The sequence below is a fragment of the Kryptolebias marmoratus genome, linkage group LG14 (genome assembly GCF_001649575.2).
Source record: "Kryptolebias marmoratus isolate JLee-2015 linkage group LG14, ASM164957v2, whole genome shotgun sequence".
Lineage (NCBI taxonomy): Eukaryota > Metazoa > Chordata > Actinopteri > Cyprinodontiformes > Rivulidae > Kryptolebias > Kryptolebias marmoratus.
This window is the reverse complement of record NC_051443.1, coordinates 12,655,378-12,678,279: the sequence shown is the minus strand read 5'-3', so window position 1 is coordinate 12,678,279 and position 22,902 is coordinate 12,655,378. Positions and strand designations below refer to the sequence as shown.

General features: G+C 39.9%; 2 protein-coding genes across 4 annotated transcripts in view; one reads left to right on the top strand and one right to left on the bottom strand.

Annotated features, from left to right (window-relative positions):
- The window catches only part of prune2 (prune homolog 2 with BCH domain), a 13,248-nt gene extending 2,945 nt beyond the window's left edge, over positions 1–10,303 (top strand). For all 3 annotated transcript variants that reach the window (XM_017407468.1, XM_017407467.3, XM_037979593.1), the window contains 9 exons: positions 19–219; positions 357–533; positions 2,252–2,354; positions 6,875–7,006; positions 7,136–7,222; positions 8,535–8,633; positions 8,740–8,778; positions 9,221–9,271; positions 9,389–10,303. In XM_017407468.1, coding sequence (XP_017262957.1) covers positions 19–219; positions 357–533; positions 2,252–2,354; positions 6,875–7,006; positions 7,136–7,222; positions 8,535–8,633; positions 8,740–8,778; positions 9,221–9,271; positions 9,389–9,419 — 920 coding nt within the window. In that variant the 3' untranslated portion in view covers positions 9,420–10,303. The remainder of the gene's footprint in view (positions 1–18; positions 220–356; positions 534–2,251; positions 2,355–6,874; positions 7,007–7,135; positions 7,223–8,534; positions 8,634–8,739; positions 8,779–9,220; positions 9,272–9,388) is intronic.
- A 111-nt stretch (positions 10,304–10,414) lies between these two features.
- Positions 10,415–22,902, bottom strand: part of pcsk5a (proprotein convertase subtilisin/kexin type 5a) — a 32,781-nt gene continuing 20,293 nt past the window's right edge. Inside the window, exons 28-37 of the mRNA XM_037979594.1 lie at positions 21,750–21,833; positions 21,460–21,658; positions 20,574–20,791; positions 18,708–18,950; positions 17,471–17,707; positions 17,198–17,375; positions 16,480–16,697; positions 13,806–13,906; positions 13,190–13,388; positions 10,415–12,437 (exon numbers count right to left, since the gene is read on the bottom strand). Of these exons, the coding sequence (XP_037835522.1) occupies positions 11,959–12,437; positions 13,190–13,388; positions 13,806–13,906; positions 16,480–16,697; positions 17,198–17,375; positions 17,471–17,707; positions 18,708–18,950; positions 20,574–20,791; positions 21,460–21,658; positions 21,750–21,833 (2,156 nt within the window). The 3' untranslated portion in view covers positions 10,415–11,958. The remainder of the gene's footprint in view (positions 12,438–13,189; positions 13,389–13,805; positions 13,907–16,479; positions 16,698–17,197; positions 17,376–17,470; positions 17,708–18,707; positions 18,951–20,573; positions 20,792–21,459; positions 21,659–21,749; positions 21,834–22,902) is intronic.

Genomic DNA, 22,902 nt, shown 5'->3' with positions numbered 1-22,902 from the left:
CACCCCCCACCCCCGCAGTCCCTCCTACTTCGCTACCTCTTCAAGGAGGTTCCAGTCAGAGGAAAAAACTTTCTGCCCCTCGTATCAGCTTGTCACTGGACCAGAGCGAGGATGACTTGGGGGAGACACCAGATGACCTCGATATTAACGTAGATGATCTTGACACTCCAGATGAGGGAGATTACTTCGACTACACAGACCATGAAATGGACTGGGACGGTGGGTAAAAAAAACAAACAGATCCTTTAAAGAATTACTGGAAATTATTTATGGTGATAACTAAGGCTAAATATTGTGCTCATTGTCATGACTTGACACAATGACTGTTACCAGTATTTGCTCTTTTTCTGATTCAGATCCCAGTGCAGCCAATAGGAGTGAGACGAATGACACCTACAACACGATCCCAACCTACAGCGCAGAGGAGGAGCGCCAGGATGGCAGGCTATGGAGGACTGTCATCATTGGGGAGCAGGAGCACCGCATCAACATGAAGATCATTGAGCCCTACATGAAAGTTATCTCCCATGGAGGTGAACATTTGTATAAGCTTTTTAACAAATGCATCTAGACTCAATAGTTTTAAAGCTAATTTAAAGGGTCTCTGAGCATGTTTGAGCAAAATATCTAATGCAAAACGTAGTGTGGCTTTAAAACCAATGGGATTTTATTGATTTATATTACTTTAGTTTCCTATCAGAAAATTATTCTAGCGAAGCATGCTGAGTATCTCACATGGAATGTTATTGGTAACGCAGCACAGACCAAATGATGTAAATAACAGCATTAACGTTAAATAACTATAACGCAAAACTTACAGCTGCTTTCACAAATTGCTATAAAATACTGAGTTATTTTAAGATGACAGAAAGCCACTTTGGTCTTGGTGCTGCTCACACTAGCCATTAGCTCAACTATCCTGGTCAGAACTTACCTGTTTCTCCAAACAAAGGTTGTTCAGCTGTCAACTGCAGGTAAGATACTGTCTCCTCGTATTGTCTCCACAGAACCCCAACTAAAAATAAATGCATATTTATATTTAAACTATCCTTTTATCAGCCCAGTTTAGACCCATGTGGATTGCTGCTGAAACTAGAAGGACTTTGGATTTTACAACAGAACAGGCATCATAATGACCAGCATGAATCAGGTCAAATAAATAAAAGAAAAGAGAGATAACTAGAAAATATGATTTAAGATTGTTTCAAAAAATCTACTGCAAATCCTGCTAAGCTACCTTTTCTCTTTTATTGTAGTTTGAGTGCAAAACTCACACTGTGTCAAAAGTCTTTCTCTCTGGTTTGCTAAAGTGGTGTGCAGAAGTCTTAAACCACCACTCATTTCTTTAGATTTTTCTTTAGTTGAGCTGAAATTTCATGTTGCTGGCAGAAAGATGTCAAACACTGGAAATGACAAGCCTCATTTAGATGTTATACCAATCTACAGTGAGAGTACTGGTTGTTAACAAAGCTGTCTGGGCCTAGTTTTTTACATGTTTTTGTACATTGGATTAACATTATGCTGTATATACTGAACATTGATCAAGTGGTCACTAATAGTTGACATAACCCTGCTTGTTTATTAAAAGTTGGCTCCTGAAATTCAAAACAACTCAGTAAAAACAAAAAAAAGACAAGTTTAAGAATGGTCGATAATTCCAGACAAGGAACAACAGTGGGTTAAGAATATAACATAAAGAAAAGAAATGTTTAAATGGCATCTTTTTTAACTTAGTTTGTTTTTCCTTTAGCGCTAAACTCAAACATTTTAGCAACAACCACATAAGTCAATATTAAGCCACAAATCCTGACTTTGGAGAAGCACGATTTTTATTTTTTGAGATTTTAAGAAAATTTATCTTGGAGTTCTGATGCCAAGCATTTCCCACTCTGCTCATTGCTGCAGGCTCAACTAAAACCCAGCTGCTCCATGCAAACAGAGATGTCTGTCTCTGAAAAGTCAATATCAGAAGCTCTGTCATCGAGAGAAAAGACCTTCTGTCTGAGTGACACCAAATCTGCTGATGAATGGGCTCATGAATAAAAGGAAATTACATTAATCTGAGGCGTGGTGAGAGGAAATGGGACAAGGAGACAGAAGCACAAAAGAAACCAAGACTGGCAGATTAATAGAACAAAAAATGAGGGAACTAGGGGAGCAATCAAGTTTTCACCAACAAAAGAGTGCACTCAAGTTGGCTCTTACTACTTTTATTTTTCTGTTTTATGCTTTTATTTTATTGTAATTTCAGGCTACTATGGCAACGGAGTGAATGCCATCATAGTGTTTGCCGCCTGTTTCCTGCCCGACAGTAATCGAGAGGACTACCATGACATAATGGAGAATCTTTTCCTGTGAGTACTGTGCCACAAATAAACACTTTATACCACTCATTCATTTTTTAAGTATGTTTCACAAAGGCCTCCAATGTCAGTTATCGCTTTTTGTATAAATAAACAATCATGACCACGTTAAAATGAGCATAACATGCTGATGACTAGCAGATAAAATGCAATCACTGTTTCCATCTTTGTTTGGCATGGCAGCTTGCTAACACTTAAACCTCCCGTGGCCTTTGGGTCAAATGGACCCGAAGTTAGAAGGGCTTCTCCTCCTCTCTTCAGTTACGAGGGCTTCAGGAGGGTTAAAAATCAAAACTAAACACAAAACTGCTTGTTAGACACTTCTTTCTGTGACACTCACAAAGCAGCAACACGGGTCATAAAACTTGAACCTGTTGGATAATGTACAGAGTATGACACAGAATGGTTCTTATCTTATCTTTGACAGGCAGTGCTAAACAAAAGTCTTTAGTACATCCCACATCAGCCACCCACTGGGATGACATCATGTTGGCCTGTGCAAATACAAGGCTTAACTTTACTTTCTTCTAATCAGTAGTGGCTACTGCACTCTAAAGAATTGTTCCCACTAGACTGTTTAGGGAAGTATTTTTCACTGTCAGCCCTTTTATCTGAAACTTTTAATAATTCTCTAGCTGTGGGTTCTTTGTTCAGAAAGTTTTTAATGTGCCATTGTTCATCCACTGTCAAACAAAACCTAGTTCAGACCCCACATATTTACAGCAACTACAGACCAGTCTTTAGACTGGTCTTTTTTTAATTTAAGGTTCTAGAGAATGTAATTGCTGCACTGTTGCTGTTGTTTGCGATTTACAGCAGCATTTTTAACAGCTTTCAGGTTGGCTTTAGAGAACTTCATAGTGCAGAGACCATGCTTGTTAAACTTACTAAGACCCTACTGCTGTATGATGATAGAGAAGACAACTCAGATATCGTTTTTGGATCCTGCCTTTGATGTACTGTTGACCACTGCATTCTTTTCTCTCATTTAGGGTTGGACCGAATGACTCTGTTGTCAGTTTTTTATGTTAATACACAACTTTTATTGTCACTTGTTGTAACCTTACATCCTCATTGGATCAAATGTTTTTCTGGTGTACCACAGGGATCAGTCTTTAGGCCCCTTTTTATTCTTCAATGAATCTTAAGCCAGTATCTCACTTGGCTATGACTATTGGTGACTAGTTAGCAAACAGCATTCACGAGGGAGTCTCTAAAATGTCTTGAAACATTTCCAGGGGTTCTTAATTTTTTTGTGTGTGAGTCACAGAAGCTTGCAATTTTGTCGAAAACTTTGTGTGACAAATTTATCTCTCAAAATAATCACAGAGTTGTCAGAATATCTCAAACCTGTCTCGAACTTTTCTCAATTTAGTCTAAATTTTAGAGCACGAAGGTCATATGAGAACCCCACACAGGAGTTGTCATATGACAGAAAACATCAAAGGCTACAGCCCCAGATGTCATGGTGTAAACACCACGCCAATGATTCAACACGCTGCACAAAATGCTAGATTGCAAACAAAAATCAGTGAGGCTGTAGCTGGAAATTTGCCAATTTTATAGTCATTTTGAGCTGCCAGCTAGCTTCAACTAGTTGCAGCTCAGTGAGATTCTATCCTTAGCTCACCACACAGCCTGTCATTTTTTACATGAAATCCAGGGTAGCTCAGATTTTCCTTAAATTTAATAAAAAGTCAGTTAATGTTCTGGTTTGTCGTCAGATGTTTCCATTTTTCTTTGTAGACAGTCAGTCAAAAAATTTTACCTAGGCTGCTAGGAATTGAAAAGTAACAATTAATTTGAACCTCAGTTTTGAGGCTTAAGTAAAAACATCCTCAGTTTTCACAACTTAAGGAGAAATTCTCCAAGTATTTTTATCAGCACTCAGGTATAAAAATATGCAGTCTTTTGCCTATATTCATCACCGTAAAGCATTTTACTCGAGTATCTGTTGAGGCTCCCTGCTGACTCAAAATGCTGCAGTCAGACTTATTACTGGGACTAAAAGGCACAAAATCATCACTATCGTGCTTGCCATCTCTGCACTGGCTCCCTTTTACATTTTGTATTGACTTTAAACGCTTGCTGCTCGCATTCATAGGCTGGAATGACCTTGCCCCTAAATGCGTCTCAAACTTATTGACCTGGAATATTTTCTCCAGAGCACCGAGATCCTCAGACAGCAGCCTTCTAACAGGTCAAAGTTCATGACAAAGAGAGATCCAACCTAAAACTATGCTTATTTGTTCTTGTAAAACACTTTTTGCAAAGAACAACTTCTATAATAGTAATAATAGTTTACTTTTATGTTCAGAAAGCATCAAAATATATCTGATACAAGCAGATTGTAAATGTGACATGTTGCAGATGCTGTTTTGTTGATCACCTACAGTGCCTCAGCAAAGTTGAGTTTGTGATTGAAATTAGGTGATAGAAATACAGCTTGTTCGCTGAGACCTGCTGTGTTTACAGCTCCACTGTTGTGCTGGCAGAGTTTTATGCCTGGACGGTGTGGTTGGGATCCCACAGGCTGTTCTGTGACAGATATCGAGTAAGCCTGCATGTCCAAGAGTTTTTGGATAGAAATGAGAAAAAGTAAAACGTGGCGTCTGCAGTTTTCGATGCCAGATGGCTCAAAAGTCTGATACCTTGTGAAGAGGAGTAACCGTGGCTTTGTGGAGAACAGAATGCGGTTTGTCAGGAGGAGATGATCTTAATAGTCGTGAAACTGGGTGAGTCAGCAGTGTTGGACTGTAAGCTGGAGAATGACGTTTGATGAAACGGAGACTAGAGTAAAACTGAGACCAAAGTCATTGAAGTTAGAGGAGTTATTGAGGAAACTAGCTGACGACATTTTCAACTTTACTTTCAAAGGAAGCCACACATTTCCCCGCTGACTGAAAGGACAGGAGGAGGAGGTGGGTGTGGAAATGAGAAGAGAAATAGATAACGGTTTCTTGTGGTTTGAATCAGGGAATGTGATTGCAGGAAAGTAGCCGTGCGACCGGGCTTCTGAGATTGATGTAAGGAAGGAAAGATGAAGAAATTCAAAACAGCTCATGAAGCAACACTTGTAGCAATTTCTTGTAGCTGACATCAGAGGAGAGACATTTCAACATGCTGTTATAGTGAAGTTGTTCTGATTTACACAGAGACTTGTCTGTTTCCTCATTTTTTTGCATTCAGGTTTAAGATCAAACTTCTCATTTTCACAAGTCTGACTCGAGCATTGAACATATACCATAATATGTAGGATTTTCTCCATTCTCATCCTATGCTGGATTTGACATTTACTGTAGGGCTAGCTGGTACTAGCCAGCCATGCATTTTCTTTACTTGCGTCTTCATTCAGGCTCCCAGGGAACTGGTGCGTATCTCCAGGTCTCATTGGATGAGAAGCAGGGTACACCCTGAACAGGCCAGTCCATCACAGGGCTGGCTTTAGACATTTAATCTAAATTCACAAATTATTAGAATAGCAATGTTTTGTAATTGTTGTGAAATTTGATGGTTTTTTTTTTTTGTTTTGTTTGTTTTGTTTTAGGCTGGCACAGTGGCATAGTGGTTAGAGCTGTTGCCTCCCAGCAAAAAGGTTGCAGGATCGCTTCCCGGCCTGAGGCCTTTCTGGGTGAAGTTTGCATGTTCTCCCTGTGCACACGTGGGTTTCCTCCCACAGACCAAAAACATGCATGTTAGGTTAATTGATGACTCTAAAATTGTCCCTAGGTGAGAGTGTGAATGGTTGTTTGTCCCATTTGTCTCTATGTGGCCCTGCGATGGACTTGCGACCTGTCCAGGGTGTCCCCGCCTCTTGCACAGTGACTGCTGGGGATAGGCACCAGCTCCCCGTGACCCGGAATGGAGAAGTGGGTAAAGAAAATGGATGGATGTTTTGTTTTACAAGCACCTGGTGATGTCCTTGCTGGTCAGATGAAAAAAATGTCAGATCAGAAAGACTGGAGTCAAAATAGCTTGTTTTAATCAGATGAGTTGCTGAGTTTATTACTTAAAAAAGCTACCCCAGCGAGTACTCTGATGAAAGTTTTATTCCTTAAAACAAAAGTAGCACATCAGCTTTAAACAATCCTTTAGCATGTGGATGCTGCATATTAGCATTATAGCGTTAGTGTGAAGATGAAAACACAATCGTGCGTGTTTAAATGTGTGGAGAGTTTCAAATAAAGCTTTGATCGATAGATTGTAAACTTCGCTATTATCTCACAGCCTTTCATGTATATTACTTTGAGAAAAATGCCACTTGTTCTCAAGTTGGCAGCCTTTGAGCTTCCAGCTGTTTTATTGAAATATGCATGTAGGCTTGATTTACATGCTGTGCAGATAGAAATCTGTTTATGAGCCCGAGCTCTTTTTGGAGATAAAATGTAAGCACCCGTGAAGTAAATCATTGAATTCTTTCTAAAATATTGTTCTAAAGTCAAGGTAACTTTCCAGGAAATGAATGTAACTCAGGGTAACTTATGACAACAACACTGTGAATGTGTCTGCAGCTATGTGATCAGCACACTCGAGCTGATGGTGGCAGAAGACTACATGATCGTGTATCTGAATGGAGCCACGCCCCACAGAAGAATGCCTGGCCTTGGCTGGCTGAAGAAGTGCTATCAGATGATCGACAGAAGGTGGGTCCTGTCTGTCTTCTCTCTGGGATGTGAGAACTACTTCAAAACTTGCATCTTTCAGGGCTGAAAGTGAAAATGTGCCCTGTTTCACGAACACGTCTAACATGTGACGCATTGTGTTGTGTTCAGGCTCAGGAAGAATTTGAAATCCTTCATTATTCTCCATCCGTCATGGTTCATCAGGACCATTCTAGCCATTACCAAGCCGTTTATCAGGTAAATATATCAGCAATATTTATTTCCATCCAGTTTTGAATGAAATCTTTTAGAAAGATCCTGCATTGATGTTAGGAGAGAGTCAGACGACAGTGTAAAGTCTTCTACAGCACATAGTAAAGATTCTCAGTGAGCTTCGGTGCTGGACTCTGGAGGAAAATCAATATTTGAAAATAATGTCTAATGCTCCCTGAACCACTCTTTCTTCATTTGAGCCTGATGAGTCCTGGCATTGTCATCATCACATCATCAGGGAAAAGAAAATCTGTTGATCGAAAAAACTCTAAACTCAGTAAACTCAAATGAACTTATTTTTTATGAGCACATACATTTGAAGCCAGCTCTGACCAGCTTATGCAACCCCACATCACACCACTGCTCCTGCAGCCGTATAGGGTAGGAGTGATGAGTGCATTGCTTCATTCTTTGCTCCTCCAACCCTGATGCACCCATCACTGCGAAACAGGAAGACATCTGGACTCAGACTATATGGTCTGTTTTCAATGCCACAGTGTCTAATCTTTATGCTTGCAAGAAGCTTTTTCTTTTCCCGTATGGCCTCATGGACACAATACTTTAAAAGATATTAATTACAAAGTCATGAAAACTGTACAAAAACAATTAATAAAGCAAGAAACAAAATCTGCACAATATTATTCTCATATTGATAGTTAATGTGTCATTCACATGAACCTTCCACATGGTTTTCAGTGGATTCAGCCGAGTGCTGTGTTTACAGTGAGTGCATACCTGCATTTCAGAATTGCATACCAATATATCTGGAAAAACTACTGGAGTAAACGTTTGCAAACTGCATCATTTGATATAGTTCAGGATAACATTTTTTTATGTTTGCTTTCATACTTTGCAATGAGAAAGATCTGAAAGATCTTTGCTCAGGCAGTGTATTACTGTGGCATTAGGGTGAACTGTAATTTTGAACTGACAAAAATGTGAATCCCTTAATGTTTCAGACAAGAAATGTGTAACATGAGAGTTTTATCAGCCTCAGAAAGCAAAACTTTCTGACATTTAGTAAAACAGTTGAACCAAAAGTTATTCTTGATTCATTAGAAACTTTATTTTAACCTCTAATTTCTTTTTATTAAAAAAAAATAAAACGCAAATAACTTATACAACTAAAAATTAATAATGAGTCTGCAGATGAAGCAGCAAATGATAATAACAAAAAGTTATATTTGGACATTCACTAAAATCCACTATTATTTGTCCCCTGTGCCATCTCATGTTGACACGTGTATGTTGTTGCACTTACGCTTTCAAAAATATGTGCATGTTTCTCTTTCAACAGTGCCAAGTTTAGCAGCAAGATTAAGTATGTGCACAGTTTGGATGAACTGCAGGAAATTATTCCAATGGATTGTGTCCAGATCCCAGAATGCATCATTAAGTGAGTCCCTCTAAGCCCTTAAACATAACACCGCCCACAGTCTTTCCAATCCTGACATGTCCTAATGACTTCATACTCATCTTAGTATTTGAACTCCCACCTCTAGACTCGACAAGGAACTGAAGGAAGCAGCAGAAAACTCAAAGTAAGTGTTGACTCTTCTGCCTCTCTTTACCTCCTCTGCGGAGGCAGTGGCCTCAGCTTTATCCTCTGCTGGAGCGCTCGTTTATCTGATGTCTCACTTTTAGATCAGAGACTTCTCTTGGATGAGGACCAATTTGATTTGGCTCTGGTTCCAATTACAGTGCAGAGACAGAAAAAAAAAAAGTAGCAAAGGATGCTAAATGCATTGCTTTTATCTCATTTATCATCGCAGTGAAATAAATGAGCCACTCCTCATTGCACAGAGATCTATTACACCGATAATAAATGTAAAACCAAAGCTGCAGACTTCACACACTAATCACTGACGGGCTAATTGTGCTGTGAATCATAAATTGCACGAGCATTCAAATTCGGAGCGCTGAAGCATATTGCAACAGTAAATCCTCCTCTAACAACGTCTCAATTTGTTTCTTTCGTTCAAGAATGAATAGTTTTCTGCAGGGGACCGACCTGATGGCAACAAGCAGAACAGAGTAAGCCCACAAAGATGTTAAAGTTCACATATAGAAGACAAACGGCCGCGTGTCCACAGTCTGTCACCGATACATAAACACACCCGTCCTGAATGCTTTGTGTTTCCATCTTCACAGACAAGTCCAAGCTGGTGCCAGCAGCTCGTAAAGTCCAACATCCTGAATTGATGGGACACCTCGGCGCTCAAAAGTCCCTGTAACGGATGGGTCAAGCTGGAAAGTGGAGCTTGTGTGCGTGAGTGAGTGTGTGGATGTGTTTGTTAATTAGACACCAGAGTTTTATTTGGACACATCTTGTCTTAGTCCCACTCAGCTCAGTCTTAATCGCTGCTGTAGCATCTGCTCCGTTGTACACTCGCAGCCACGAGAACTAAATAGTCAGGTGTGATATTCTCCAGCATCAACAGAGTAGCATTGATATTCACTTTAGGGTAGAAAATGCAATTACACAGCAGACAGTGCACCGCACAGATCCATTTTAGAAAACTACAGCGTGCATGAGAAGCAGCGAAGCAATAACATCACCCCTTTCTGGGTACTCGGCGATTTTTGTGTCAGCCATTTACACAGAAAAGGAGAAGGAATAAAACAACCTTGTGCCATAGTTTATGACCGACTTGCAGCGAAGCAGGGAATCTTCAATCTTGTCTTGAAACAGGAGAGTAAACCTACAAATAACCTTAAGGTGTCAGTCTGAAACAAAGCAGGGACGAGTTAAACATAAAATCAAGCCGTCAGTGACACCGTATCTTTCTAGCCTTGTTCTGCAGGTGTGTGTGTGTTTGCTGAAACAAACTGGGAATTATTTTTTTAGTTTCTGCCTTAGATGAACATAATGACGGGATCTCAACAAAGCACAATATGTTGTGTGTGTGTCCACATGCATGTGTGTATTTGTACATCAGTGCATGTCCCCTCATTAAAAACAAACTGATGGTCCTTTTACAGCCGGTCTTCTATGGTGTGTTGAAGATGTGCAAATAAATTAAGCATTGATGTCTATTAATTCAATAAAAGTAAAGATTAACTGTTGTTTTCAGTCACGTTGGATTTGTGAGTCACAGTTAATTGCCGTGTTGTGAATCGGTCTGTTTCAACCTTGTGAAATCACAACTGAATCTTTTTTAATAGATTTTTTTTATTTTATTTTCTTAAACAGTAACACATTTTCAAATTAAAATTTCACTGACAAACCCACATAGTCACAGACAAAAATCAATCAACCAAGTGAACCAAAAGCAAGATTTTAAAGTTCAACACTACAAAAAAGGAGAATGTGGTTAAGGAAAAACGAACTACATGATAAATTAATACATTAATTGTCATAATAAGCCTAAAGCTTAATCATGTAAAAGTCTTCAAAAAGAGAAAATATACTAATTTCCAGTTTCATCTTTGTATTCTGAGACAAATTCCCCCAAAAATATTGGTATTTACTTCATGCTGTCAGCTCTTTAGCTCTTTGTTTAAACATTTCCTCGAGGCTCTGTGTGGTACACCTTCGTTTGATTGGCCAACATCCAGAAATGCTGCCAAGAGGCATCATCAAGTGATTGTGAACACTCGCATAAAGGTTCTGACAATAAACTGTAAACAAACCGAGCCACATAAATAGTGAAGTGCTTTTCAGTATCTGATTTTTACAAATTAAATGTTATTTCTTTTTTATTTGACTGATTTTAAATAGACAAATCCTAAAAGTTATCAAGTGGTGTGACCAAGTCACAATCACTTTTACAGATTAGTCTGTTTTAATTATTGTTTTTTATATATTGAACACATTTTCAATGTTTTGTCCCATCTTACAGTACCAGTATTTTGCGGGAAGTCAAATACATTTTTAGTGCAGATTTTGTTCGTATGAACAAGAAGATTTGGAATTCGACATTTCTTGGGAACATTTTTAAACCCCTAAATATCCTGAATAATTTTGAAGAAGAATCAAAATCTACACCAGTATCTCCAGCTCTCTACTATCGGAGATATCAGAGTACTGACTACAACAGTTTTCAGTACTCATTGTATGAGTCGCCCTCAAAACATAAAGAACAAAAATGGAATGGAAATTAAACTTGACCAACTTTTTAAATGTCTCTGCTCATTTTGGACTTGTATTAGGGGCAGAAATACATGTAATATCTGCTTTTAGTGCAACCTACTGTTTGACTTTTCCTTCAGACAACAGAGCTTTTTAAAAAAATGCTTTTCCAATATATATACTTGTTAGGACTGGAGAAAATGTACCACAGTAACGAATTGACAGAAACCATCTGCATCAAACAAAGATTTAATTTGTGGAAGCCACAAAAATATGACCAGCTGTTGCTAAATGATCATTTACCTTCTCGTTTGTATGCTTTAAACTCCTCGTATAGGCGGTTTAGGGACAATAAGCCGTTTGTTAAATGAACATCTGACAAAAATTAAACATATACAGCACGAAAGTAAATCAGGAGGATTATATGCCTCCCTTTAGGCATCTTAAACATGGATTTATTTTTGCACCACATTGCAGTTTGTGAACGAATAGCTGTTGTAAAATGTGTCTTTTTTGTTTAAACCAAATCAGTGAAAGATAAAGAAGTCTGTCCCTCGGGACAGAAGGAGATGAACAGCCCAGATGAGGGAATGACAGAAAGACAGAAACACCTGGAAGAAAAAACATTTTCTTATCACATGTAAATGCCTCATCTGAACCTGTAGCTCTCGTCATCGTACTCCAGCTCATCCTCGTCCTCTCCCAGCTGTCCGTACCTGAACTTCCTGTACACCGTGCCATCCTGGCCCATGTAAACAATGTCCTCATCGTCATCATCGTCGTCGTCGTCAATTTTATTCCCTGAGCGGCGCTCGGATATTTCAACCAGCTCAGCCTCCTGGAATCGCCCCCCCGAGGAGCCGGCGAGGCCGCTGTAGGACGTAGAGGAAGCTGAGGTATAGCCCCTGTATCTGCTGTCACCTCCAAACCCTCCACTGGAGCCCAGCTTCTTGTACCCACGAGGGGGGAGGTCTGAGGGGGTACCTTTGGCCCTGGAGTGTCTGATGAGGAAGACAACGGCCACGAGCCCCAACACCAGCAGGACAGAGGCGATGATGAAGATGGTCAGGTTCCCTCTAGTCTCCTCCTCGTTTCTGAATGCCAGCTTAGTGATGAGGATGCACTGCCCTAAAGAGAAGAAAGGAAAAAAATGTGGAAACAATGTGCGTACATGATTACAAGATTCAAAAGACACGCTGACAATTTTACTAGTGAACTTCAGTTTTTTCAATTAAAATCAAGGCTTCCTAACAATAGAACCATGTTTTTTGATTTTGAAAATAAGTTAATTTTAATCTTATTGATAGTTTAGACCATAAAATAAGACTGACTAAATCACCAGTCTAATATTATTGTAGCTTATTTTATAAAACTCAAAGATTTGTATTATTTTTACATATTAAATCTAATTTAATTGCAACTCTCAAGGTTCTCTTTGGAAGGAAATTTTCCAGATGTCAATTTGAGAAAGCTGATTTTACAACTGAAAAGCCACAAAACTGGATTGTGTTAAAAAGAGAAAGAAGGAAATTTTATTTTTATTTTTATGCTGCCTATCAAATTCAGGCTCTGTAATTGAATCAGAGTGACTCTGCTGGTTCATTAAACATCAGATTTAAAAATTATTGTTTTGTGATTTAATAAAGAGTGGCATTTTTCTGTTTTAGACACTTTACAGACCAAATAATCAGCCAAAAGCTGTAAATGTAGACACATAATCACAAAATAATCAGAAATGAAATGTATAATTAATTACAGCGGTAGTGTGCTTTTCTAGAACAATGTGACTGATGGACAAGTTTAATTTCTAGACTACGCAGTCATACACAGCCATTTTTCTACTTTTTATTTTGAACAAGCATGCTATTTCTGTAACCAACCTCGAGTCTCAGTGCAGTTGCAACAATCCTGCTGTGGCGCTTCAATGTCCTCGTCTTCCTTTTCATGGCGGCAGCACAGCAGACATCGCCCTCCAGCTTCTAAGATGGCCTGAGCAGGACAGCTGGTGCAGTTGGACGGACCGGGCTCCCGACACTCCAGACAAGAGCTATCACAGTCTTCACAAGAGAAGTCTGAACCCTGCCGAGAGTCAGAGAGGTCTGAAACCCAGCTACAGCTTTCTTTAGCCGCTTATTTTTACATATACAGTATATAACAATCCTTTGCATCCAAAACTCCTTTTTTGTGTGCGTTTTTTTTAGAGGGTGAATGAAACAGAGAAACAGCATCTCTGCGCTGTCAATTAACATGCATGCTGTACCTGTCAGTCTCAATCAGCTCCCTCGCAGCAGGAGCAGGAAGATTTATTTAGAAAATGAGTCACTGAAATAAATTTCCCTGTGCTGTTTGAGACTGCCCCAGGTGCAGTAATAAGTCTGTCTGAATTACATTATATGATACCTGAGGCCAAAACGTTAGCAGTTATTTTGGTAAGGAGATGGATAAACATAGTTTTATTAAAAATAAGAAAACTAAACTTTTAAAAGGTGTTGTTACCTTAACAAGAGGATACTGGCCTGGATGACACATAGACTGACACCTTCCACGTAACAGTTGGTATCCCAGGTAGCATGAGTCACAGGATTGGGAAAGCTTTCCTGCAAATACATGTCAACATAAAGGATGCATCTGTTGATACTTTATACACCTTTCCTTAGTTTGACTCAAAAATATCAGTTACTCCAGAACAAGAACTACAAGCATTGCCAGTTTAGCTAAAATAAATGTGTTTTGTTTGTATTGTACTTCATTTGTACTCCAAAATGGTAAAATACTTCTTATAAAACTATTGAGCAGATCTGCCAATGTGACATGGAACATTATTCTACTCCAGAACTCAAAGGCTGTGCTTGTTCTGCAACAATGTTTAAGTAGACAGACATAAAAGTCAGGTCTGCATGAAGTCAATTCCCAGAGAACATTGCAGAGCCTCTGATGGCTCAAATTCTGGCCATATTGCATCACGCTGCCTCATCTTCCTCAAGTCAACACTGAACCTGGGCAACGTCTCTCACAGGATGTGGAAAAGAAAATGTGAATCATCTGTCAGCTATTCTTGTTGGACATGTTTCTCCTTGGATCACTTTTGCTAACCACTGCATAAGTAGATTTGACCACATAGCATTTAGAGATGCTATGTCAGCTGTAATTACTAACAGCCCCTCATCAAAGTAGCGTAATCTGCCCATTTTTGTTGATTCCATCACATTCAAGCCAGAAACAGACAAGTTACTTGTCCCATGTCTTTTAAAACTTATTATTAAAAAACAATCAGTCAGCTTCACTTTACCTGCCAGCAATGTGATGTTGTAAGGAATTTGCTGGTTCATGCTCACCAGTCAGAGTAGGTAAGTTTCCTCATATTTGAAAAAAAGCAGAAGTGTCACAATTCATGAATTTTTGAGATCACAATGACGACCTAATAATAGTTTACAATAACTATGTTTCTAAACCTAACCGTGCCTTCTAAACCACATTGGTTAGTTGTCTGACTCCAACCAAATTTATAATTCTCACCATTTACGAGAACGAGTGTGAGGTAGAAAAATGAGAAATTGCGAGAAAAAAAGTGACACCGTCACTGTCTGTCTGTGTCAGACTGGGGTCTCCAGTGAAGTAATTAAGGATTGACGTTTGTGTCACTCCATCGCAACTGTTTTTGACAAAGCAACAGTGTCATATGTGCACACGCACATCATTAAGTGGCATGTCAACATGATGACAGACATTGAGGGGCTTTGGCCTTGGCTACACTGCTCCAAATATTTTTTTTTTGTTTGTTTGCTTAAATATAACAAAAGATCCCCACATTCAAGACGATTGTAATAAAAATGCTGTAATACCCAAACCATGCCAGTAGATGGCAAGAAACTAAGTAGAGGTGCAAGCTGAATAGAAAACCTTCAGAGTAATATCATATAAACTCAGCCTTCAAGATTAACCACCATAGGCAAAAGAAAAAAGTAAGTTTTAGGTTTGTTTTTAGGAAAGAGGAAAAAAAAAAGCCTTGGCACAATTTCTGGCTCTCAGTGAAACAAAAAGATTTTGTGCTTTGTATCATTGAGGCTTGTCAATTATTACAATTATTTTGTTGATGCATACACCAAATATAACAAATATATATCAGACCAAAGCAACCAAAAATGACACCAGAGTTCACTTGGAGCAGTTAAGCAGTTTCCAGAGCTCTTCATCTCAGGAGAGCTGGATCGATGTGAGCTCTGGTATCATCTTTAAGGAAAATCTGCTAAGGCACCTCTGTACCTCACTCAAACATCTTGCTCTTACTGTTCAATGAAAAGTTAATGTTAATCTAAAGGAGAGTGTCTCGATTATACTCTAATTTAATGACTTGTATCTCGTTTTCTGGCTTTCTCAAGAATGTTGTGTACACATTCAAACACGAGTTCCACTGATATCGGCTCAAAAACATTTCATTAAACATCCTCGCCCTACATTGTCGACATTGTGTAAACCAAACACATTTCCACAGCGTACTTTCTGCATCCCTCTGCCTCCTTTGCACGCTACCCAGACATCCTTCTCACATTTCCAGCTGTGAGAGTGCATCTCCAGCTCAGAATCTCCAGCTGCGAGGTGCATGTGTGAACATCAACTGTGGAGGAAGTCAAGGCCGAACTGTCCACACATTCTCAAGGAGATATTCAGTGTGTTTTTCTCTCTTTGTGAGCAGCAGGAGGGCCAGCAGTTTAAAAGGGCGGGACTCACAAATATAGCAGCATGCCTTGCAGCCAGAATAACTTGGAAAATAGAAAAGAGAGTAGATAAAGTCAAATATGTACACAAGGGGTGAACTAATTTTTCATTGTTTACCGTTAGATTAATGGTCGGTCATTTAGTTTATCTTTACTTTTACCTTATATATGAGAGCATATTTAGCCACTTATTCACTAGGGAAGCCACAAAGAGCTGCAGGACAATCTAACAACACTGATAAACCGCTCCGGCGTTTGTGGTTTAAATTAGAATGTCTTTGGAGGATGCACTGCGCACACAGCAGTGTATAAAACATTGTTATTGGGGCACAGAGCACAACCTAATATCTCCAACATATTCACATTTGGAGACCGTGGAAAAAAAAATAGCACTGATATCGTCTAACTTATGAGTGTGGGTCCACATTAAATTGAAGTTCTCCTGATATGTGTACCTGAGCACGTTCTGCAGCTGGCGTGGCAGGGCTCGCAGGTCCTGTGGGGAGAGTCGTGGTGGTATCCCTGAGGACACGAGGGGAGGCAGCGGCCCTCCCGCCGCAAGTAGACGAGGCCCGGAGCGCAGCTCAGGCAGCCGTCCTCCCCGCTGTCTGAGCACTCGCCGCAGCTTGGGTCGCACTTCTCGCACACCCTCGAAGCAGCGTTTCCATAGTGACTGGAGAACAGGTGGTGAATGTTATGATAGATTAAATTCAATTAAATGAAATGAGATTAGAGGTTTGGCCATTCTCACAGGAAATTCCCTTCTACGGCCTCACATGGAGCTATACAAGTTCAGCTCAGCTTCAATATGACAACATGCAACTGAGGGGGCACCATCATAACGAAAGGTTTCCACTCATTGATGGGGATAGCAGTGTTTCCATGCAGCTCTGATAGGACTTATGTAGCATTTATATCTGGCTTGCTTTCCCTTGAGTATTTAACTGCTCATCAATTTAACGGAACATTAATTTATCTCACTCAGTTGCTACACCGGGCCTCATAAAGGGCTGTTTAAACCTCCAGATAATTTAGCCTGCATCTCCGAACCTGTCTAGCTACCCATAGTGACATTAGGTCTCCAGGCTGATCATTTGTTAATGACAACTCTTCACCATCGCTTTAACTGTAATGGATGAGGGGCACAGCTGCATAGTGAGCAGGTTAAACTACCCGTGCCGGCAGGTCTCCACACACTCTTTGGCCTTGAGGAAAAGGTGGGCTTTGCAGGTGAGACACTGGCGGCTCTGCTTCCCAACACAGGTCTGACAGGAACCGTGGCAGGGTTCACATTTCTGCCCCGACTCCTCCTGATAGTAGCCTGTTGGGCATTCATCCACGCAGGTACCATCTGTTCCAACACACACAGTCATGTGCTTTAGTAAACGCGCTGCAGAAGCGTGAGAGGCAGTAGAACACACATCAACAGAACCAAACTTGACTCACTGAGCAGGAAATGTCCCTGGTTGCAGCTCAGGCAGTGGGTTTTGCTCGGACCTGAACACCTGTGGCAGAATTTGTGGCAAGGACGGCATTCTCCGTCCTGGGCTGCGTACTGCCGAGGCGAGCACTTGTAGGCTGATGGTATGCAGTAATTGTGGCCGTCCAGCCTCTGACCCTCCCTGCAGCTGGCGCAGGAGCCCATGTGGGGCCCAAAGCATGTGAGGCACGATGCATCACAGTCTTGAAACAAAGGAGGAAAGTGATATTATATTATCACAACTACATGCTTTTAATTACAGGCCTAGCATTCCTTGAATGAATGCATATCACCATCACCGTTTTAGACTAAGATTATCTTTCGTTGAAAAATTACAGAGTTATAGCCTTTTTGGTCAAATCTTCAAATAAAATCACACGCAAACTCATGCAATACTTTGTGATGTCATGCTCAGAGTTATTGTTGTGAATGACTCCCAGCACCAACCACAACAAATTTTAAGACAACATGCCTAAAACTGACTTTGATTACTTTCTGCAAGTTTCAGGACATTTTGGTAACAGTTTACCAGTTGTTGTTAACGGATATTGTTTTAGGCAAGGGCTAAAACGTTATTATCCTCATTTGCATTTCGGCAGTGAATATAGTCATAACTATTGGTATTTAAACATATGACCTGTAAAATATTTTCTATAACAAAATCATTTCACTTTTGCAGCACAGCAATGAAATCCATTTTAAACAGCTCACTAGTAGCAGGTGCTTTCAGTAGCAACTAAAGCAGGCACTGCTTACAACATATTTCTGTGAGAAACGCACCATCTTCTGTTTTGTGTTTTCTTTTTTTTTTTTCTTTTGAAAAACAAAACCAAAAGCGGAGTGTCTTTCTCTAGGGAACTGTCGTTAGCATCACTGTGCGGTTCTAACATTTGACAGCTGCCTGTTAACCATCGGAGGAGCGCTGCTATTTTAGTCTGAGCCAAAGTCAAGAAGCACACTCGGGCAAAGTAGAGATGAGAAAAGGCACAAAGGGCGCTCCACAGGACTGAAAACACAGCAGCAGCTTCAAAAAAATGATGGAGCCGACTTTGTCGTACTCTGAGCTCGTTTAAATTAGGCGAACGCTTTTTCCTGCATGTCATTTTTTTTTGCCATGAAACCCAACATTTCAGATCATCTGAACAGATGGGTAAACTTGTGTTGCATGTTTTTTTTTCCCCCACTGCGTGATGTTTGTTGTACCTTCACACTCTCCTGTCATGGTGTCCCTGTACGTATGGGAGGGGCAGGGTGCCAGACAGGCTCCGTTGTGCAGGGCGGCCTCGGGGTCGACGCAGGCGTAGCAGTCATTGCTGCTCGGGCCGTCACATAAAGCGCAGTTGCCATGGCAACGCACGCACTCCCCTTGCTCCTCGTCCTCAAAAAACCCCTCGGGACAGTTTGGGACACACAGGCCCTCATGTAGAAAGTGATATTCTTTGCAACCTGCACAAACAACAGCTTTTGGTTTAAATGGAGTCACAAATTGCTGCAACACAGTGATAGTGGCCCCAATATTTTAACCCTCTATGGTGCCATGTTGCCTCTAGGCAACATAGTCTATTTTAGCTTTTTTTTAATATAATTTTTTATTTTAAATGAGGCACACATTTAGTTGGTCAATGCTATTACAGGGGAGAGGAACTCAAATACTACAATGAAAATGTAAAAAATGTAGTTACATGATCCACAGGGGGTTCATTTTGCTTCCTTTTCAGCCCATGTGAACATCTCACACAGCCCCACATTTTCTCTACAGAACAAAGCATTTCTCACTCATTTTCACTCAGATAATCACATAGAGAAAAACCTGCATCACCGTCAGTCGGTACTAAAAAAGCATTTTCAAAATCTTTACATGGCATGTCATCAGACATGTAATAGGAAATTACAAAACACTGCATGTTGCCCTGAGGCAATATTGTACCATACTGGAATATCACAAGGCATATGAGGTTGGAAAAGAAGCAAGGTGAAAAATTAGCAAACAATTTCCAAGTTATTTTTATATGTAAGGAAAATAATTAGAATTATTTACATATATGTGCCATGAAAAAGATTTTGCAATGTGTTTGTAAGAATATGTATTACACATTCTGTATGTGCACGTTATCACGTAATGCAGGAGATGAACCCGCATGTTTTCTATGGGACTTCAAAATGTTATAAAGAAAAGGTGGTACTGCCAGTTGTTGAGAGTGAGGTTGAGGTATCATTTAGTGAGGAGGAAGATGAGGTCATAGTGTCAGTCCAGCAAGGAGAGAGTAAGGATGGAGATGAAGATAGAAATGAGGATGAAGACAGAAGTAACACAATAGTAGAAAATCAACAGGAAGTAGATTAGAGTGAGAATGGGAAATTGGGTGATGATGAAAATGGAGGTAAAGTAGCAGGCTCGATTAGAGTTGGATGATTGGTAAATTTATTATTGTACGTGTAATTTGTAACTTTTTATATGTCCTCACAATAGTTGTTTTTGTGTGTGTACTTCTATACATGCAGTTCTTTGCGTGTACATGCTTGTTAGAATAAGGTGCATATTAGCATGAAGTGATGGTTAATGTCTTACCATAAAACAATGCTGATTGTAATGTTTCGATGTGATAATTGAAAATATGTTGGTTATATTTGTGTTCCTTGATGGTATATTGTTGTGTGGAAGCAGCAGCTGATATGGAGTTGTGACTTTTTCTTATATTTAAAATGTGCAGTGCATGGAAAACTAAACAAATCAAGTGTTTGGTTAAAGAAATTGATGTTTGCAATAAACCTATACCTGTTTTTGCATGACAGTGTCAAATTGATTTGTCCATTATGGTGCAATGTTGCCTTGAGGCAACAAACTTTTAATTAATAAATAAAATAACAAAAATACGTACTTTCTTTGTTAAAGTGTGTAATTTTAAGAAAGAAAAACATCACAAATGTTTTTTTTCTGTTTGACATAAAGTGTTAAAGGTGTCTTCAGGAGAAAGAAAGGGCTTAAATACTTTATGAATCATTATAGTTTCTTTAAATTATTTGTTACAAACAAGGAGGTGAAAGCTGGGTTGGGTTGGGTTCCTGTACCTGTGCACTGCCCGGCGGGGCTGCACTCTTGACAGGTTGCAGGGCACCCCTGATGGCACTCCCCTTCCTGAACGGTGTGAGCCGGAGGACACTCCTCCACACACTGGTGGTTATGCAGAAGGAGAGGCTCCACGCAGGTCAGGCAGTGAGTGGCGTTCCTCTCACAAGAGGCACAGCCGGGTGCGCAGCTGCGACACAGCTGGCCTGCAGGATAACCCCTGTCGAGATTTATAAAAAAAATAAAAAAATAAAAAGAGAGATCAGTACCCAGAGAAGCACATTGAAATAATGTACATCTACTGCATTTTATTCTGGTGAAATCAGTTAATCAAGCAGCCCAATTGTACAATAACTTCATTGCTCAAATTCTTCTTTAAGCCCATGACAATTCATGTGAATTGTAATAAAAATGGGAAATTGCATTTGTAAACTGATTTACTTTTCTTTGATACCGACATGTTGTGCTCAAATAAGCTGTCATTAGTGCCTCTGGGGTAAACAAACATAAGGATGTATTCTTTTTCTCTGCTGCACTATAAAAAAAAGGACAGGTTCTAATTTATCCAAACAATTATATAGCTCCTGAGTGTTTGGTAGATTATAATGACAGTCACTTGGCAAAAAAAAAAAAAAAAAAGTTAAACAGTGCTGTCAGAGCTAGTGGAACTTTGGCAAAGACTACAAGTTTTGAGAATGTTTCATTTTAATGGCACAAACAACATTTTAATCATGGCAACAAATCACGTTACCGTTTTATTTTTGGCATTTAAGAGCTTGTGACTCAAACGTCTCACCTGAGATGCAATTACAGCACGATTGTTTCACTAAAAAGAAAGAACTGAAAGACAGCAGGTAAGCATAAAGTAGTGTAAGATTCATTCCTAACCTAATACACTTTGGGACACACCGCCCATTTTGAAGGAACAACAGAGCTTTGGGGGAGCTCTGACAGCGGCTGCAGCGCTGAGCGTCGAAACACTGCAAGCAGCCCTGAGGGCAAGCCTCACACACACCGCTCAGCCGACTGCCGAAGAAGCCCGCCGGACACTTTGACACGCATGTTTGCTGCGTCGTCAAAAATCGCCCTGGAGGAGGAGAAGCAGCAAGTAAACATCACTGCGCTGGGAAAGTGACAACCCTAAACTGCAGGTCTAAAATCAGAAGTGACTAGGAGACCTTTTCCACATGTTGTGCACTGGTTTTTCTCCGGTCCGGAGCAGGAATCACAGGAGAAGTGACAGTCTTCACACTCGCCATCATCTAGAGGAGAAACAGCACAGTGGTTATTGGAGCACCTCTGTGACAATGCAGCTTCTGGTTACAGCACTAAACACACAGCAGAGAAAAAAACTGGGCTCTGGACCATCATAGTACACATTACTGACCTAATATGGATTTAGGATAAAGATTGTAAACAGAACGAGACAGAAAGACAAAAAGAAGGATCTTGAATTCCCCAACTTGTCATTTTTTACATTTTGGTTCCTGTATGGGCAAACAAAATGGATGAAATGGATAGCAACTTCTCAATTATTGAGTTAAAAGGGGTGGTCTGGTCATTTTTCAAGTAATATTCTATCAAGTAGTTATCAGTAGTTAGTACCTTATCAGCTATAGTGCCAGTCATTATAGAGAAAAAGACCAAAGTCTTCAGCCAGGTTAGGCTAATTGCAAGATAAACAAGGGCTTGTTGTTGATTGTTTATCAGGCTTTTAAAATAATTCTAATGTTTTCAGGCTTCTGCTGTTTTCACCTTACTCTGTGCTCTGTGAATGATGTCACAGCTCACAGCAAATAAGGTACTAACTATTTGACAGAACATCGCTTCAAAAAATTACCAGATTGTTCCTTTAAGGTTCTGCCAGGAACTAATTTCTTCCTTCTTCCTTCAGCCGTCTGTGGCTTTAGGTGTAGCAGACACTTAAGCAGAATTATTTTCTTTACCCTCACGATCAAAAATAAATCATCCATCTTTGACTAAAAAATTCAAAGCCTTAAGTTTAAAAAAAAAAACCTTTGCTTCCCTGTGCTCATCTCCAACTTTTGTGTTAACCTGTGCACTCCTATCAGAGTTCTTTAAGCTCCTATAATTAAGATCTCTTGCCTCACACTAATTGTCATGTTGTTTTATAGAGGGAAGAAAATGTTCAGCGTATACAGTCAATTATGTTACAGTCTCTATCTGTCCGACGTTCATTCAGCTTGGAGAACTTAAGTTAGTACAAGGTTCAGGGATGGTGGCACACACACCAATTACCCTGCACCATTTCTTTGCTGCCCCTCTGAAAGTGCCCAAATCCCTGCTTCATTAAGGCCAGACAGTCGGATT